The following is an 18,950-nucleotide window of genomic DNA, read 5'->3' as shown; positions in this document are numbered from 1 at the left end:
AACCTTAGAAGTAATAATAAGGAGTCAGATATTTTATCTTTAGATTCATTATACCTTTGTTCCTTATACAAAATTCCTCACAGAAAACTAAGAATTGAGAGGGTCATTCTTTGTTTTCCCTACACCCACCATTTTATTACTTACATATGTGAAGTTTTTTTTTCTTTCCACGTCTGAGTATAAATGAGATCGTGCATTTTTTTGTGTATGTCTGGCTTATTTCATTTAGCATGATATCTTCTGGGTTCAGTCTATCTCTTTAGTGGCAAAAGGCAGGATTTTTAAAAAAAATTTACAGAGTATTAATCTTTCTTTATTCAAAAGGCAGAGTGACACAGAGAGAGACAGAGATAGACAGAGATCTTTGATCTGCTGGTTCATTCTCACATCTCTACAATAGCTGGGCCTGGAGTCAGTCCAGGTCTCCCACATGGGTTGCAGGGACTGAAGTTTTTGAAACGCCATCGTCACAAGTGGACTCCGTAGTTGTGCATTAGCCGTAAACTGGTATGTGAAGCAGAGCTGGTGCTTGAACCCAGGCACTCTGAAATGGGATGCAGTCTTCCTGAGTGGCATCTTAACCTGGACCCACCACAAGGGCTCATTTGTGGTACATATATATTTCAGGTTTTCTTTATCCATTCATCTGTTGATGGGCACTTAAGTACACATCGTGGCTATTTAGAATCATGCTACAGTAAATGTAAGAATACATATAGTGGGGCTGGTATTGTGGCGTAGTGGGTAAAGCCGCTGCATGAGTGCTGGTTTGAGTCCTGGCTGCTCCACTTCCAATCCAGCTCCCTGCTATGGCCTGAGAAAAGCAGCGGAAGATGGCCCAAGTATTTGGGCCCCTGCTACACACATGGGAGACCTGGTTGAAGCTCCTGGCTCCTGGCTTCGGCCTGGCCCAGCCCTGGGCTAGTTGGGCCATTATCTGCTACTTTTCCTAGGCCATTAGCAGGGAGCTGGTTTGGAAGTAGAGCAGCTGGGATTCAAATTGGTGCCCATATGGGATGCCTGCATCGCAGGTGGCAGCTTTACCTGCTGGGTAACAACACTTGCCCCAGGAACTCTCTCAGGGTCTCCCACAAGGGTGCCGTGGACTTAAGTACTTGAGCCGTAATCTGCTGCTTCCCAAGAACATTAACGGGGAGCTGGATTGGAAGCGGAATAGCCAGGACTTGAATCAGCACTCTAATGTGAGATGTGGGTGCCTCAGGTGGTGGCTTCACCCGCTGTGCCACAATGTTTACTCCTGATAGCCTTTTAATATTGTTTGGTTTATCATCTTAAAAATTTTTTTTGCAGTAGACATCTGTTTTTGTTGTTTTGCTGTAGCAAATTGTATGTGATGTGCTTCTGTGTAATGCCAAAGGAAAATTGCACCAGACAGGATAAACAGGCAAGGAAGAGTTTGTTCAAGACTTGCATTAGGGGATAGAGATTAAACTCAGTTGGGATTTATAGCCAACTTTCTGGGTAAGGAGGTTGGTGAGTGAAAGATTACCCATGGAACTTGGTGTGTATCAAGTGTGGATGGTAAAATGAGCTGACTTAGATATCAAATGTGGGAGGGGATGAGGAACTTGATTGGATGGCAAGGTTGGGTGTATAGACAAGAACTTGATGAGATTGTAAGAATGGAGGGATTATTGCTAAACTGGCCTCAGTAGACCGGATGGGGCCTACCTGAGAAGGAAGCTGTGAGGGGCTTGACTAATGTTTGTTCAAGAAGGAGCCCTTGCCAGTATTGTAGTAATATATGTGATGAAAAGTTTAAAGCAAATTGAAATCCTGAGGAGACAGTAAAGTTACTCTTAAGGAAAAAAATATACTGCTTCAGTTTAAAAATTTTGTTTAAATTCATCAGAATTCAGTAAGATTAAAATTAAGCTCCTCCATCCTATTTAAGCCTTATTCAGAATGCACAATAGCCACCTGTGACTTGTGGCTGTTTTATCAGATAGCAGGCTTCTAAACCTTTTTTGGAGTACATTTTCATACATATGTATATACCCACATTCTGTGGATGTGCATTCTGTACGTACAGAAATATTTAGCTGTGGGTATTTTTTAAATAAGTATTAGAACAAGAGATCTTGTCTTTTCCCCTAGATGTTTAATATTTGAGTCTGAGAGATAAACTGACCATAGAATGTGTACTAGTCTATTTTTCATTACTGTAATGAAGTACCTGAAGCAGGATGACTTTATAAAGAAGAGATCTGTTTAGCTTACAGTTCTAGGGGTTTAAGATCTGGTGCATGCATCAGCTCAGCTCTGATGAGGGTTCTCTTGGCAGTATGACTTCATGACAAGAGCAATGTGTGAGGAGAGATGACATTGCAAATCAGCAAGGCCGAGAGCAACTGGGTGGGGTCAGGGTCAGAGGCAGGCTTTTGTAACAGCCTTCTGAGGAGAGCTAACCTAGGTCTCTTGAGAAAAGTCTCTTAATCTTTTATAAGTACAGCACCTCTGAAGACCTAAGGGTCTCCCCTAGGGCTCACTTTTTTTTTTTTTTTTTAAGATTTTATTTATTTATTTGAGAGAGTTGCAGACAGAGAGAGGGAGAGACAGAGAGAAGGGTCTTCCATCTGTTGGGTCACTCCTCCAAAATTGCCACAACATCAGAGCTGAGCTGACTCAAAGCCAGGAGCTTCTTCCGGGTCTCCCATGTGGGTGCAGGGGCCCAAGCACTTGGGCCATCTTCCACTGCTTTCCCCAGGCCATACAGAGAGCTGGATTGGAAGAAGAGCAGCCAGGACTTGAACCAGCGCCCATCATGGGATGCCAGCACTGCAGGTGAAGGCTTAGCTCATTGTGACACACTGCTGCCCCCCATTTTTAAGGCAGAATTAGATAGGGAGAGACAGAGATCTCCCATCCGCTGGTTCATTCCCCAGGTGGCCGCAACAGCTGGAGCTAGGCTGGTCTAAAGCTAGGAGCCAGGAGTTTTTTTTTCCCATGTGGGTCTCCCATGTGGGTGCAGAGGTCCAAGGACTTGGGTCATCCTCTCCTGCTTTCCCAGGCACATTGGCAGGAAGCTGGATCGGGAGTGGAGCAGCTGGGACTTGAACTGGCATCCATAGAGGATGCTGGTGTTGCAGGCAGTGGCTTTACCTGCTACACCACAACACCGAACTTGGGATCACTTCTTTTTTTAAAAGATTTATTTATTTGAAAGGCAGAATTGCAGAGAGGAAGAGAGAGAGAGAGAGAGAGAGAGAGAGAGAGAGAGAGAGTGTATCTTTCATCTGCTGGTTCACTCCCCAGTTGGCTACAATGGCCGGAGCTGTGCTGATCCAAAGTCAGGAACCAGGATCTTCCTCTGGGTCTCCCATGTAGGTGCAGGGCCCTAAGGACTTGAGCCATCTTCTACTGCTTTCCCAGGCCATGGCAGAGAGCTGGATCAGAAGTGGAGCAGCCAAGACTAGAACCGGTGCCCATATGGGATGCTAGCACTGCAGACGGTGGCTTTACCCACTAAGCCACAGCACTGGCTCCCTGCAATCGCTTCTTAAAGGCCCACATCTGGGGGGCCAGCCTATGGCTTAGCAGATTAAGTCACTGCCTTCAATGACACCTGCATCCCATATCAGATTGCCTGTTTGAGTCCCAGATGTTCCACTTATAATCCAGCTTCCTACTAATATGCCTGGGAAAGCAGTACTACCACCCACATGGGAGACCAGGATGGAATTCTTGGGTCCTGGCCTCCGTCTGGCCTAGCCCCTGAAATTTGGTCGGTTGGTATGTCTGTCTGTCTCCCTTTGCCCGCCATCCCCATTATTTTGCCTTTGAAAGCAATAAAATTTTCATTTTGAAAATTTATTAAATTAAGAGGCAGAGTTATACAGAGAAATGAGAGATAGAGAAATAGAGAGGTCTTTTATCCACTGGTTCACTTCCTAAATGGTCACATGGCCAGGGCTGGGCCAGGATGAGCCTGGAGCCAGGAGCTTCTTCGAGGTCTCCCACTTGGGTGCAGGGGCCCAAGCACTTGAGGCATCCTTTGATGCTTTACCAGACACATTAGTAGGAAACTGGATCGGAAATGGAGCAACTAGGACTCTAACCGGTACTGATATGGGATGTGAGTGCTACAGGCAGCAGCTTTAATCACTATGCCACAGCGCTGGCCCTTATAAAATGCTTTAAAAAAAATCTCCCAGCACTATCATCTTGGGACCACATCTAATTCATGAACTTTAGGGGACAGCCACATCCAAACCATAGCAGAGTGATTAATTGGAAAAAAGGCACACACATTTATTATTTGCACAGGAGTATCACAAGAAAGTGAGTAAGTATTCTATACCCCAAAGAGGGTTAGAAGTTTATGTACTGGGGCCAGCACTGTGGCGCAGCGGGTTAACGCCCTGGCCCTGAAGCACTGGCATCCCATATGGGTGCCGATTCTAGTCCCGGCAGCTCCACTTCTGATCCAGCTCTCTGCTATGGCCTGGGAAAGCAATAGAAGATGGTCCAAGTCCTTGGGGCCCTGTACCCATGTGGGAGACCTGGAAGAAGCTCCTAGCTCTTGGCTTCTGATTGGTGCAGCTCCAGCCATAGGGGCTAGTTGGGGAGTGAACCAACGGATGGAAGATCTCTCACTCTCTGCCTTTCCTCTCTGTGTGTAACTCTGACTTTCAAGTAAATAAATAAATCTTAAAAAAAAAGTTTATGTACTTCTATTCTTATTTTTTTAAAGATTTATTTTATTTTATTTGAAAGAGTTAGTTGCAGAGAGAGGTAGAGACAGAGAGAGAGGTCCTCCATCTGCTGGTTCACTCCCCAGATGGCTGCAACGGTCGGAGCTGCGCTGATCTGAAGCTAGGAGCCAAGGGTCTCCTCTGGGTCTCCCACGAGGGTGCGGGGTCCCAAGGACGTGGGCCATCCTCCACTGCTTTCCCAGGCCATAGCAGAGAGCTGGATCGGAAGAGGAGCAGCTGGGACTCGAACTGTCTCCCATATGGGATGCTGGAACTTCAGGTCAGGGCTTTAACCCGCTGAGCCACAGTGCTGGCCCCTATGTACCTCTGTTCTTAGGAGAGAGGAAATGGTGAGCCGCCAATTATAGAGAAGATGTAGATGATTTTTAGGGGAGCTGCATGGGCTTGATGATGGTCTGAGTAAAGTTCCTCTGAGATCTAGATGTGGTGTTTGTTGATCTCTTGTTCTGTGGTTTGAGTTTAATCTTTCTTCCTTGATGAAATAACAGGAAAGGGAAAGCAGGCACTTGTGTTCCCTTTTGGTGGATCCAGTCCTTAGGTAATAGGGGAACTTTAGGGAAAGCCCCTCTCTGTGCTTTGGGGGAGGAAAAGGAATCAGAGATGGAGGCAGGAGAAAGGAGATCTTGGTTCTGAGACTGCTTTTTAGTTGAGAATACTCAGTATATCAAGTGTCATACCTTGGGGTTATTTTCTGAATCTGAACCTAAGTGTAACAGACTTATATTGTATGTAGTTTCATTGTAGTTGCTCTTTTCTTTTACCTTATGTTTAGTAGCTTGTTTTATGTAAATATGTAGAATTCTGTCTTTTTTCCTTTTATGATTTGTTTATTTTCATTTTATTTGAAAGGCAGAAACAGACATACAGAGTTCTCCTATCTGCTGATTCATTCCCCAAATGTCCTTGACAGCTGGACTGGGCCAGGCTGAAACCAGGAACCAGGAACTCTATCTGGGTCTGCCATGTGGTGATAGAGGCCCAAACACTTGAGCCAACACCACTACCTCCCAGGATACATTAGGAGTGAGCTGGAATAGAGAGTGGAGCCAGGACTTGAACCCAGGCACTCCAGTGTGGGATGCAGATGCCTCAAGCATTGGCTTAACCTCCGTGCCAAAATGTCTACCCATGTGTTTTTCATTTAACGCTGCTTGGCGTAGATCATAGTATGGACCTACTTTTAAATTTTTTAAATTTACTTAAGGGAGACACACATTCCCCAAAAGTCTGCAACAGCTGGGGCTGGACCATGTCTGAAACTGGAAGCTGGAAATGCAATCCATGTCTCCATGGGGGTGGCTTAGTTAATTGTAGCCTCCCAGAGTCCATATTAACGGGGAGCTGGAGGCAGATACTCTACTAGGTCTAACACCTGTCCTGGACGTACTTCTATATGGCTTTCAATACCATACAACTACATAGAATGCCTCGTTGCTCTTTGTGTGTAATTTGAGTATTTTTCTAAGGTAGATTTTGAGAAGTAAAATAAACACAATTTTAGAACATTGTTTACTCATGTAAAGTATTACTGGTTTTAGATTTCCACTTTATAATCCCATCAGTGGTTTAGAGGAATACTCGTCGCTTTGCCCTTTCATCCGGTCTGGACATTTTTAATCTTGAAATGTTTTGCCAGTCTGTGGGTGTAAATCATTTTTGTATACAGTTCCCTAATTATTAGTGGTATTGAACTTTTTTTTCTTTTTCTTTTTTTTTTTTTTTTTGACAGAGTGGACAGTGAGAGAGAGAGAGAGAGAGAGAGAAAGGTCTTCCTTTGCCGTTCGTTCACCCTGCAATGGCTGCCACGGCCGGCGCACCGCGCTGATCCGATGGCAGGAGCCAGGTGCTTATCCTGGTCTCCCAAGGGGTGCAGGGCCCAAGCACTTGGGCCATCCTCCACTGCACTCCTGGGCCATAGCAGAGAGCTGGCCTGGAAGAGGGGCAACCGGGACAGAATTCGGCACCCCAACCGGGACTAGAACCTGGTATTCCGGCACCGCTAGGCGGAGGATTAGCCTGTTGAGCCGCGGCGCCTGCCGGTATTGAACTTTTTAATATTTCTGTTAATATATCATTTATTTTTAAAAACATTTATTTGAAAGGCAGAGTTACACATAGAGAGAGGGAGAGGGAGAGGGAGGGAGGGAGGAAGGGAGGGAGCGGGGGGGCGGAGAGAGAGAGAGACAGACAGACAGACAGACTGAGATCTTCCATGCACTGGTTCACTTCCGAAATGGCCACAATGGCCAGGTCTGGGCCCAGCCAAAGTCAGGGTCCAGGAGCTTACTCTTGGTCTACAAAGTGGGTGCAGGGGCCCAAGCTCTTGGGCCATCTTCTGCTGCTTTCCCAGGCATTAGCAGGGAACTGGATTGGAAGTGGAGCAACAGGGACTCAAGCTGGTTGCCTATATAAGATGTTGGCACTGCAGATGGTGGCTTAACCTGCTACGCCACATAATTGGCCCCCAGTATTTTATTTCTTAACATAGTATCTTTATTTCTCTGGAAAATAATTAATGTTGTATAATTCTAGGAAAAGTCCTGTTTTTTTTTTTAATTTTTTATTTCCTTAGTTCTTTTTTACTGTGTTAAAAGCTCAGAAAAGCCAGAATGAGTTTGAATAGCTGAGGTTCAGTTGTTTCTGGGGTGAGTCAGTTTTAAATTTATATCTCTGTGGCTAAGAATCATTTGCATCACTACACAGTTGAGTATCCCTATCCTAGAATTCCAAAGTTGTAAATGCTGCAAAATCTGAAATTTGTTGACAACTACATGACATTACAAATGGAAAATTCTATACCTGACTTTATGTGACAGGGTCGTAGTAAAAATGCAGGTTCTTGAAAAATGTATGAAATTACCTTCAGACTTTGTGTTTAAGGTGTATATGAGACAGATGAATTTTGAATGAAGACTTGGGTCTCATCCCCAAGATGTCTCATGTATGTGTAAAAATTGCAGCAGCTAAAAAAAATCCAAAATCCAAAACACTTCTCATTCCAACCAGTTTGGATGACATTTTCAAAGACAATGAAGGCCTAGAATACAGAATGAGATTACCCCTCAGGATATACCAGACAACACCTCTACTGCACAGCACACCCAGCCATCTTTAACTCTTTTTGTGACAGAAAATAACATTTAAAGCTTAGAACTCAGTACTTGGGAGCATTTTTATAGGAGTTCAATAACTGATTGAATGGAAATGCGTTTAAGTATGTTCATTTAGTTCTCCTATCTGGAGAAACAAGCATATTCTGAGAAAATAGGCTTATTTTGATTACGTGGTTATTGTATGCTGTTAGATTAGGATTAGAAAGTAGGTCCTAAGCGTGGGATTCGGTGTCCTTGCAAATGGCTGCACTAGGTGTTTTCTTTCATAGTGTGAATTGTGTGAAAATGCCTAAATTAAAAAATTGTGCTCTGCTATGGTAGTAAATGTAATTTTGTTGCTTTCAGTTTTAAGGAGTGATGATGCTGTTTCTTCCCGGGAATAGGGATCTTTGCACACTGATAAAGCAGGCTAGCATATTCAGCGTATATTTCAGCTAGCATAATCCATTGCCTTAAAAAACATTTTTATCTGCTTTTTAGCTTCAGGGTTCATCAAAAATTTCTTCTTAAGAGCTGAAAAAATATGCAGGGGCTGATGTAGAATGCAAAATGAAGAAGCTTAGCTTTGCTGTGGAGTCTGAGCTGGGTGTAACCTAACTAGCTAGAGGATATGTAATTCCTGATTGACAGCAGGACCAGCATTATGCAGATTTTGTAAGGGAGAACACTCAGCTCAGAAATAGTGATTAGGGGCTCTGTTAGGAATCACTGCATTCACCACTCCTGTCTTTCAGTTTTCTGTCTACTGAATTTGTAAACAACCAGCACAAAACAGTTCCTCTTTTGTTTTTATTAAAGTGATATTGCAGTGCAGTTTCAGTCTATCAACCAGGAATACATGTGTGGAAATGCAATATTTTCACTTAATTACCTTATTTTTAGCTGAGTTCCATGCTTATCTGTAGACCTTTGTGCATTAAATCCTATCTCGAGCCGTTCTCTTTATACACAAGTGTGTTTTGCTTGTGCCTTCCTGTCTTCTTCAGTGGGAAGCTTTATGTAGGTCAGGCTTGGCTTAAGCAGATTTCCTGAACCTGCGTCAGCTTAAGCTGGAGGAATTTTAATAAACCCTCCCCTGTAGGCGTGGGCCTAAATGAAGCTAGCCTAGTTAAGCCTGATCTTTTTCTGTTTGTGAAAAGAGCTGAACAGAGCTGAAGGCTGCATGGTGGCTTCAGGAGCTGCCTACTTAATTTGAAGAGAACAATGGTAGGAAAGGCTAGATCTTCCAATTTTACCTTATCTGAAAAGCTTGATTTGCTAAAGCTTGTGAAGCCATATGTGAAAATTCTTGAAGAACACACTAATAAACATTCAGTAATAGTGGAAAAGAATAGATGTTGGGATATCATAGCTGTTAACTATAATGCAATTGGAGTAGACCGCCCTCCTCGAACAGCGCAGGGCCTACGCACCCTTTACAAAAGGCTCAAAGAATATGCCAAACAGGAGCTATTGCAGCAAAAAGAGGCCCAATCAGATTTTAAAAGCAATATTTCTGAGCCAACCAAGAAAGTTATGGAGATGATTCCCCAGATTTCCAGTTTTTGCCTGGTAAGAGACAGGAACCACATACAAAGGTAAGCTTTATTTTATTTTGTTGTGGAAAATTATGGCGCCTCCTATCTATTGGGCTGTGGCTTAGTTGTGATAGAGATATGCATAGTAAGATCCCCACCACGGGAGCAAAGAATGGTGTCTTTGTTTTGTATTCTTAAAAAAGAAAAGTGAGGCTATAAAGAATTTTTCTGTTGCATTTGATTTAAGCCACTTTTTACTGTCTCTCCCTCCCCCCTTCCTCCTGTAGTTTCTAAAAGTAAACGTTATGGAGGAATAAATGGGATGAAATTTGTGACATCTCTTCATAAACTTGAAGCTTAAAATGAAATTATTTAATTTGCTTCCGAGAAATCTTTTTCTTAATTCATTTAATATTATATTTAATTGGATTTTTAAATTTTATATAGCATTTATATAGTTTCAGGAGGAATGAAACCTTTTAAAAAGAATTATCTCTGTATACTTACATGCAATGAACTAAAATCAGTAATTAAACTTATAAATGACATTATATAGATGAAAAGTCTTAAGTTATTTTTCTGACATCAAATAAATTAGATGAACACAGCTAATGGATGTTAATACCTAGTTCTCCAATTATCTAATAAAATGAAAAGTTTTTTGTTGTTTTTATTAATTAATGGTTTAGTTTCACTTTGATCCTGGGTCATACAGGAAAAGGTGAGCTTTCTTAGTACTTTGCAAGGATATCAAACTCTGAATGTTAATACATCCCTAAGAGCTACTGGGATTCTTTTGGAGTCAAACAATTTTTGGGTTAACTTTATATTCTGACTGTTTGCCTGAGAGTCTTTCAAACTATTACCTTGCCACTAATTCAAATTCTGACTCCTGGCAAAAAATTAAAAATGGCAGCTACATCCTTCTGAACCATTTAAAAAGTGTAAACTCCTAGTTAAGGGGCTTTTCAAACAAAATTTAGCACATGTGTTTTCTTACTGGTGGAGGAAGTATTTATGTAAGCAAAATTATTACCTATGAAATCCCTTTCAAGTTAGGAGAGAAATGTTGTGTGTGGGGGAAGAAAATTTTCTGCCAAAAAGTATCTGTTGTTTAATGACCTATTAGAAAAATAAACCAGCTTCTTACCTGTATTGCTTATTTCGACTTGATAATCCAGTAAAAAAATATTACCAGTGAGAACCCAGGATAGGCGCACACATTGGATAACTTTTTAGGGCCACTGGTTAAGATGTTCATTTATGTCAGTAGTACTGATTCAGAATATTTGCCCCCAACCCCTTCTCACCTGACTACTGAACTGTAGACAAAATAGCTTTTGGCATTGCAGCTATAAAACTCTATCTTTTGGGTATTAAGTATGGGTTTTTATAATTTGAAAACCTCGCATGGAAATTGTAGTCTTAGTTGAATGTGTATTTAAAAATATAGAATTAATTTATAAATATACAAATGTCTATTTACATTTCATCTGTGTATGCATTCATCACATTCACATAATTTTTTTGGACATCAACATTTCTTTGATGAAAGTAAGCTCAATGATTTATGCTTTTCTATATATACTGTTAAAATGATACCAGTTTTTCAGAAAGAAAATATAAGAAATATGTGACTTAAATTCTTATGTTAGTATATCTACACTGATACTTTTTCTGTGTTAACTTATTCATTTAATATACTTACATATTTAATATGCTTATATGAATTGACATCTTGATGCTTAATAATTACCTCAGAAGTTTGTAATTACTCCATAATCTTAAATGCTTCTACATAAATATTCTTGTTAATTTCACCAACTCTCCCTCTTTAATAAGAAAGGTATTATTGCCTGTATTATATATTTTAAAATAAATACCCATTTTGTAAGGCTGTTTCTACAGTTCACACTGATTTGTCTTTATTTTCACCTCTCCCTAATATCAGATTATTCTTTGTGTTTTCATAGACTATTTGATTCTCAAAGTTCAGATTCATAAATTTTAGAAGCCCTTCTCTGTTTTATCATTTTTGTCACTTTCTCCAAAGCTTTTTTTTTAAATCTCTGTTATGCCTTACTTATAATATTTCAACTAAAATGGGGAATCCAGATATAAGGAGTAATTTTAATTAGCATGAGAATACTATGTTTATGTTTATACTCTATTATACATACTAATTTAGAGTAATACAGATTTTTAAAAAATATTTTTAAAAAATTAATTTTCATCTGTCACTAACTTTTCTCATTTCATATTTTAACAGATGTTAAAAGAAGCAAATCTTGCTAATTTGAATTGCATTTATAGGCCATTGTTTTGTTTTTGGAAATCATAAAATGACCAAAAAAGATAAGAACAAAAGTGAAGTAATTTGTATTACCAAGAAATAGATTTTTCATTAATATACTATATAACTTGTTTTATTTGTATCTCTTAAACAAATATCTGATATTTCTGGCAATTTTATGCCTTTAGTAAATGCCATTGGGAATTTTAATTTTTTTCTTATGTTGTACTTGAAGTTGTTACAACTTTTAATCATTCATATAATTCATTTATCATTTGTAAAATGATCTATAAATTATTTTTTAAAAGATTTATTTATTTATTTGAAAGTCAGAGGTAAACAAAGAGAGGAAAGGCAGAGGGAAAGAGAGAGGTCTTCCATTTGCTGGTTCACTCCCCAAGCTGGGCTGATCCAAAATTAGGATCCACGAATTTTTTCTGGGTCTCCTATGTGGGTTCAAGGGCCCAAGGACTTGGGCCATCTTGTACTACTTTACCATGCCATAGCAGAGAGCTGGATCAGAAGTGGAGCAACCAGGACTCAAACCGGCGCCCATATGGGATGCTGGCACTGCAAATGGTGGCTTTACCTGCTATGCCACAGCGCTGGCCCCTATAAATAATGTTAAAAACATTTTCATTAATATTCCAGTTATGTGTTCCCCTTTGTAACTTTACTTTTAAGTTAGTCTGAAGCATAATTAAAGAAAAAACCCTCAAGAAGCAATATTATAGTAATCTTGCATGTGAAATTATATTTAATTAACAACTTTAAGGTGCATTGCCTTTATAAAATCGTAACAAATATATAAAAGCTTAATTTATGTGAAAATTAGTTGTGTCTAACAGGAATACATATTTTATGGAAATCATGTGTAAATTGAATAATATTAAATATATAGGCCATTTAAAAACATTTCATTTAAAAAATAATTTCACCAAAACTATCAGTGCCCACTACCCCCATCACCAGCACCAACGTCAATGTCACCATTACCAATGCCACTGCTGCCAACACCAGCATCACCACCTCTGCTGCTACCACCACCATCAATACAAAAAAATTAAAATAATCATTTCATGTTTTTAAATTTTTTTAGATCTATTTATTTACCTGAGAGGCAGAGTTAGAGAGAGAGAGAGAGAGGGAGGGAGGGAGAGACAGAGAGAAGGGTCCTCCATCTGCTGATTCACTCCACAAATGACCACAATGGCTGGAACTGGGCCGATCTGAAGCCAGGAGCTTCTTCCAGGTCTCCCATGTGGGTTCAGGAGCCCAAGCACTTGGGCCATCTTCTGCTGCCTTCCCAGGGTATCAGCAGGGAGCTGGATCAGAAGTGGAGCAGTGGAGTAGTGGAGACTCGAACCGGCACCCAAATGGGATGCTGGCACCACAGGTGGATGCTTAACCTACTATGCCACAGCGCTGGCCCTCATTTGTTCTTCTGTTTTGTCATTCAATATCCAAGGAGTATCTACTAGGTTCTAAGTACAGTACTGTATAATGCTAGGTGGTGGGTATTCAGTGATGGATAAAAACCCTTAATGTTAGGAATTTTACCTAATCATTGAAATCCTTAAAGAGCAATTGAGTCATGTGGTTCAGAATATATAAAGGGGAAATATCATTGCATCCGAAATAGGGTAGAATAACCTTCTGATACAGGTATACCCTAAAGACATAAAAAACTAATGCTTTCTCTGTCTCTGTCTCTGTCTCTCTCTTTTTTTTTTTTTTTTTAACAAATGTAGGTATCAGTACCTCCCATTGATGGTCTTGCACTGTCTTTTAAGTTTCAGATCCTGGTAGTTTTTGGATCAGTCCAGGAGGGCCTAAGGAGGAGATCTAGGGCTAAGGCACGGGGGTGGCAGAGCTTAGAAGGTCCTTTACCATATTTAAGAACCCAAGGGTTGAAGGGACAATTTGATTTCTCTTTGAGATTGGTACAGATAGCTTTTATTTTTTATTTACCATGTTGGCCTCATGTAATATTTGTAATTTCCTGCCTTTTGAAAGTGTAGTCTTTGCCACTTTAGTTTGTTATTCCACTGGGTAAACTTTTTTTGCTTTATGATTTTCTTTACAGTTTTAAAACCTTGTAATTTAATGGATATTAAATATGAAATTATGCTCTAAGTATACTCTTATCTTCATTTGATTTACATTTTATAATGCTTTTTTGTGTGCTATAGTGCAAACTTGGATGAGGAGGCACAGGCTGGTACCAGTTCTCTACAGGTAATGTTGGACCACCATCCTGTTGCCATTACAGTAGAGGTGAAGCAAGAAGAAGACATTAAGCCACCTCCTCCACTGGTTTTAAATCCTCCACAGAGTGATGCTTTAGAGCAAAGAGAAGAGAATGAATTAGTGCATGCCATGGAAAGATCTGTGTCGCCATCCCTCTCCTCTGTTGACATGAGAATGACGTCGTCTCCATCTCCTGTCCCAAGGAGAGATGATTTTTTTCGGCATGAGAGTGGAGAACACTTTAGGTCACTTTTAGGGTGCGATCCTCAGATCCTGCAGATTTTGAAAGAGGAGCATCAGGTAATTTTAGAAAATCAAAAAAATTTTGGGTTGTATGTTCAGGAGAAGAGGGATGGATTGAAAAGAAGGCAGCAGCTAGAGGAAGAGCTACTAAAAGCAAAAATTGAAGTGGAGAAGCTGAAAGCAGTTCGCTTACGGCATGGTCTACCTGAATATAATAGTTTCTAAAATTTTTTTTTTTCAGGCTCGCAATTTGATAGTTTAAATTTTAGCTAGATTGCTTTAATTCAGGAATACCCTGATGCAGAACACATATCCTTGGAAAATGTAATTAATCTCTACTATGGAAAAACTGTTTGACTTTTTTCTAGTTATTTAATTTTCTTGTAATGTATTAAAACTTGCTGATTGATTGGCACAGTTAAATTTTTCATTGTCTTCTCCCATTTTTTTCCTAAGAAATTAATTGTTGACCTTACAAAGGGTGCTTTGTGTCAGTCATTAAAATACACATAATACATACACAAACACATTCATATTCTTTGAAAATTCTGAGTCTTCAATATATTTAATTGGAACTTTGAAAGCTATAGCTAAGATTTTCAGTCTAATTTAGAAGCTATCCTCCTCTAATAACAAGAAGCTTATCTAACGTTGGTTTTCATGATTTCATCCTTTGAAACAGAAGTCCAAGTTTTCCTTACCTCTTTGGAGGCAAGGAAATGGAGATACAGGGAGAGAACTCAGTGACTTATCTGAGGGAGCAAAGCTGTTTATGGCAGAGCCAGCAGCAGTATTCAGGTTTTCTTTGTGTAATTTTTCCCTTTGCTCTTCTACAGAACTAAAAATCCACAAAAGTTTGTCTAGATTTAAAAATTAGAAGAATTTATTTCATTACAATTGCCTCTAAAATTTGTTAGGTTATAAAATTAAGGGAATTGTATCACTACCCCATCTCCCTTCTCTTTTCTGTCCAGAAAAATAAGATAATAGTCCATTGAAGGTATTATGTATTTGAGCTGTAAGGTTTAAGGTTGTGTCTTAACTCATTTTAAATGTTTTATTCAGAAAGCAGTTTGTTTCACAGTAAAAATTAAAAACTTAAAATTTTACTGAGCATGAAATAACAAAAATCATGTTTATAATATATGATATAATCCATAGTCATTTTTTTTGTAAATCTTGCTATTTTAATACTTACAAAAGCTTGATTCTTAAAGCACACTTAATTAAATTTATGTTAAGTCTTTAATGTGCATTACTTAAGAATTTCTATTTTTGCTGTGATTTTGTTGGGGAAGGATTTTTTTTTTTTTAATTTATTTGACAGGTAGAGATGTAAATAGTGAGAGAGAGATACAGAAAAGTCTTTCTTCCGTTGGTTCACCCCCCCCAAATGGCCACCATGGCCGGCGCTGCGTCGATCTGAAGCCAGGAGCCAGGTGCTTCTTCCTGGTCTCCCATGCGGGTGCAGGGCCCAAGCACTTGGGCCATCCTCCACTGCACTCCTGGGCCACAGCAGAGCTGGACTGAAAGAGGAACAACCAGGACAGAACCCAGTGCCCATATGGGATGCCGGCGCCACAGGTCGAGGATTAACCAAGTGAGCCACGATGCTGGCCCCCGGGGAAGGATTTTAGACAAAGCTTTAGAATGAGATAAGTTGAATTTTAGCAGTATATGGAGAAAATACTTCGAGTGAGCAGCTTCAGAAAAAGAAAGAATGGGAAAAAGTAGATCAGGGAATGCAAGCATAAATGCAGTGCTAAGCCAGGGGATTGTTAGGGAGCATAGACAGATTTAGTTTGGGCTGTGGTAATCTGGTCTAGGGCTTCTCCCTGGACTAAATGGGGTGGCTGCTGTTTAGCTCCAGGAGAATTTTTACATGCAGGAATAGGAACCTGCATTTTTTATGTGAAATTTTCTTATTTTAAAATGTTTGCAAATACTTAAAAATGCTTTTAAAGAACTCTATAGACAGCTTATCAGTGGGCCTCATTTGGCCAATGAGGTTCCAGTTTGTGGCCTTTGGAGTAGAGCAGTGGTTTTCTGTGTGTGAGTCCTGACCAGCAGCATCAGCATTACTTGAGAGCTTGTCAGAAATGTAAATCCATTCTAACTGAATTATGAACATGGGATGCTATCTAGCAGTCTGTTTAACTAGGCCCCCTAGAGAGTCATGGTAGCTAAAGTTTAACAACCAATGAAATAGAGTTTTTTGGAACTGACCTTGATGCTTAAGTCATCATAGATTCTTAAAAATTTTTGTTGAAAGAGTGGGAGAAGGTGAACTGAGGGCAATTGATTTGGGTGTTGGTTGATAACAGATTATGGATTACATTGGGTATTACTCATAAGGAATTAGATTAAACTGAGTGTATGATGGGAAGCCATTGAAGGCTTTTTTTAGGGGAATGATATTATTATAGTTGTGGTTCAGTAATAGTGTTATAATAGTATTTAAAAGCAGGCAGTTTAGTGAGAGGAAATTATATCAGAAATTTAGGTTATGGCTATAGAAATAGAAAAAATAAACATGAAATGAATTCTTAGGATAGTGTTTTAGGCTGCTGATTACTCAGTTTTATTGATTGAATTAAAAAGGTGTTTTATAGCTTCTTAGGGTTCATTTTTTGTTATAAAAATGTGTTGAATATTTGCGGAGTCTTAAAAAAGTTCATGGAATATCTGTATTATGAAAAAAACTATGCATGGATTTGAAAAAATTTTTGCACCAAAATAAATGTCTTTTAATTCCATTTTTCGCAAACTTTTGAAGTACCCTTGCATATGATATGTCCTTCAATGATTTTATCTTCTCTCTTTAATTTGTGCTGTGACTTTCCTTTGTGTGTACTGAATCTTTTGAGGTTATGTTTTTTATAATATAATCCTAGTAAATACGTCTTTATAATAATTTTAACTTTTTGAAATTATCAAAAGCATATTACTATACAAAATGTAATTCATATTATAATTTCAGCATGCTACTGTTAAAAGTTTATAATGAATATTTAACTTGAGTGTTGACATGTATAGTAAAATCAGTTTTTCAAAGAATGTTCTATGGAATATTTCTGTGAGATGTTTCTAGAAAGTAGTTCTGTATTCAAAAAAAGTACAACATATTTTTTGGTGGTTAGGTTCTAAAATTAGTGTGGAAGTTAAAAATTATGTATACACAGAATTGCCCTTGAAAATTCCTTTGCTCATAAAATAGTATAAACATATTTATAGTAGTATAATTTATTTTTTCCAGCATTGTTAAAGGTAGCTTTTTCTTTTGTTATATCCAGTGGTACAGTTCGTTAGCATTAGGAGACCTGTGTAAAATGAGAACCCTTACTTTTACATGTTTGTAAACACCAGAATTACACTCAATGCTGTGAGTTTACTGCAGCAATTTTTTTCCAAGTGAATATTGTTTAATTTTAATTTGCAAAAGTTTAAATGCATATAATTCTGGTCCATTTTCTGCCTACTTTCCCTGTGAAACTAAATAGCCTGATATAATCTTTGAAAATTTCTGCAAAAAGAAAATTCCTTACTTGGTCGCAGAACCCTTTCTAGAAGGCTATTAATATTTCTACAGAGTGTCTTAGGGATTCTGACCTAAACCTTTATTTTCCTTCTTTTTGATACTGAGAAATTTTTTGAGTTTGGAGACTGCTTACCAACTTACATTAGCAGTTTTTGCTGAGGACAGGTTTCTGTAAGGGGAATGTATAGGGAAGAATTCTGCTGGAACCAATGGAATATGCACAGAAGCCACCAGGCATCCTGCATACTATAAGGAACTGTGTGATGCCAGTTTTACCTACAAAATGTAATGATAGGAAAACAAAGAGTGATTTTGTTTTTGTTTTAGACTTAATTCTATTGGAATATATTCAATTTGATAGGCTAAGTCAAAAGATTATTTCATACAATATGTTAGTAATTTAGATAGCAGATAGATAAATTTTGCCACTTTTCTGTTAACCATATGAGTGTCAATGGATATGTTGTTATTCTAAACTAGGTAGGATTTGTAATGGCTTCTTGAGAAAAATTAATTTAACTCTTTGATCTCTAACCCTTGCCGGATTTCTTAAAATATTTAAATTCTTTTCTCTCTTGTGTAATGAGACATTTACTTGGTATTACTTCATTTTTGAAAGAGTTTCATCTTTACTTATGTGAAAAATGTTTAAAATATGAATTATTTTTCATGTGCCTTCTTTTAGAGTCATGTCAGATTTTAAATAGACATGTTTAGTAACTTAGAATATAATAAATTGTATTGAAAATATAGATGATGATGGTTACATTCTTTGTTAATCCATGTTCATTTAAATACAAGAAAAATTCATTGTACTGATCTGTGTACTCTTTTTGTGTCTCATAACATTGTGAGGTAGCCCCTGGCTAGGCTTGGTCCAAATTCTTTTCTCCAAGTAAGAAGGAATTCAAGGAGGAAATGTAGATAAAGGTCAACAGAGAAGCAAGATTTATTAATAAAGGCAAAGTGGAACCACATACTCAGTGAGGAGTGGGTGCAAACTCAGGAGTGAGAGCTACAGTGAATAGTTCAGGGCTGAACTTTTATACCATCTAGAGGCATAGGGGTTGGTGTCTGGAGCTGGGCTCGATTGAGTAGTATTCCAAGGAGGCAGAGTTTGGGGTGAGGGGAGGAGGGAGACTTGTGTACCACCCAGTTCTTTGCCCTTTTTTGAAAATCTCTCAAGTGTCTTGGCATCAGGTACATGATGGGAGTGGGAGTGTTGGCTATGGTAACTTTATTATAATGACATTTAAATGA

At 38.9% G+C, this 18,950-nt stretch overlaps 2 protein-coding genes across 6 annotated transcripts in view; both read left to right on the top strand.

The window, feature by feature from the left end:
- RAD54B (RAD54 homolog B) overlaps positions 1-18,950 on the top strand; it is an 85,979-nt gene that overhangs the window by 22,549 nt on the left and 44,480 nt on the right. The gene's annotated exons all lie outside the window — the stretch shown is intronic.
- FSBP (fibrinogen silencer binding protein) lies at positions 8,891-18,505 on the top strand. 2 transcript variants are annotated; one of them, XM_089335540.1, is made up of 3 exons: positions 8,891-9,426; positions 13,852-14,209; positions 15,480-15,882. In XM_089335540.1, the coding sequence occupies exons 1-3, from the start codon at positions 9,053-9,055 to the stop codon at positions 15,489-15,491; spliced, it is 744 nt and encodes a 247-aa protein (XP_089191666.1). In that variant the 5' UTR covers positions 8,891-9,052; the 3' UTR covers positions 15,492-15,882. The 2 variants fall into 2 exon arrangements, with proteins under 2 accessions (XP_089191666.1, XP_008253972.3); XM_008255750.5 differs by having other exon boundaries at positions 13,852-18,505.

Source organism: Oryctolagus cuniculus, chromosome 6, assembly GCF_051225735.1.
Source record: "Oryctolagus cuniculus isolate XC-2025 breed Fujian yellow rabbit chromosome 6, ASM5122573v1, whole genome shotgun sequence".
NCBI lineage: Eukaryota > Metazoa > Chordata > Mammalia > Lagomorpha > Leporidae > Oryctolagus > Oryctolagus cuniculus.
This window is presented reverse-complemented; position numbering and strand designations above follow the sequence as displayed.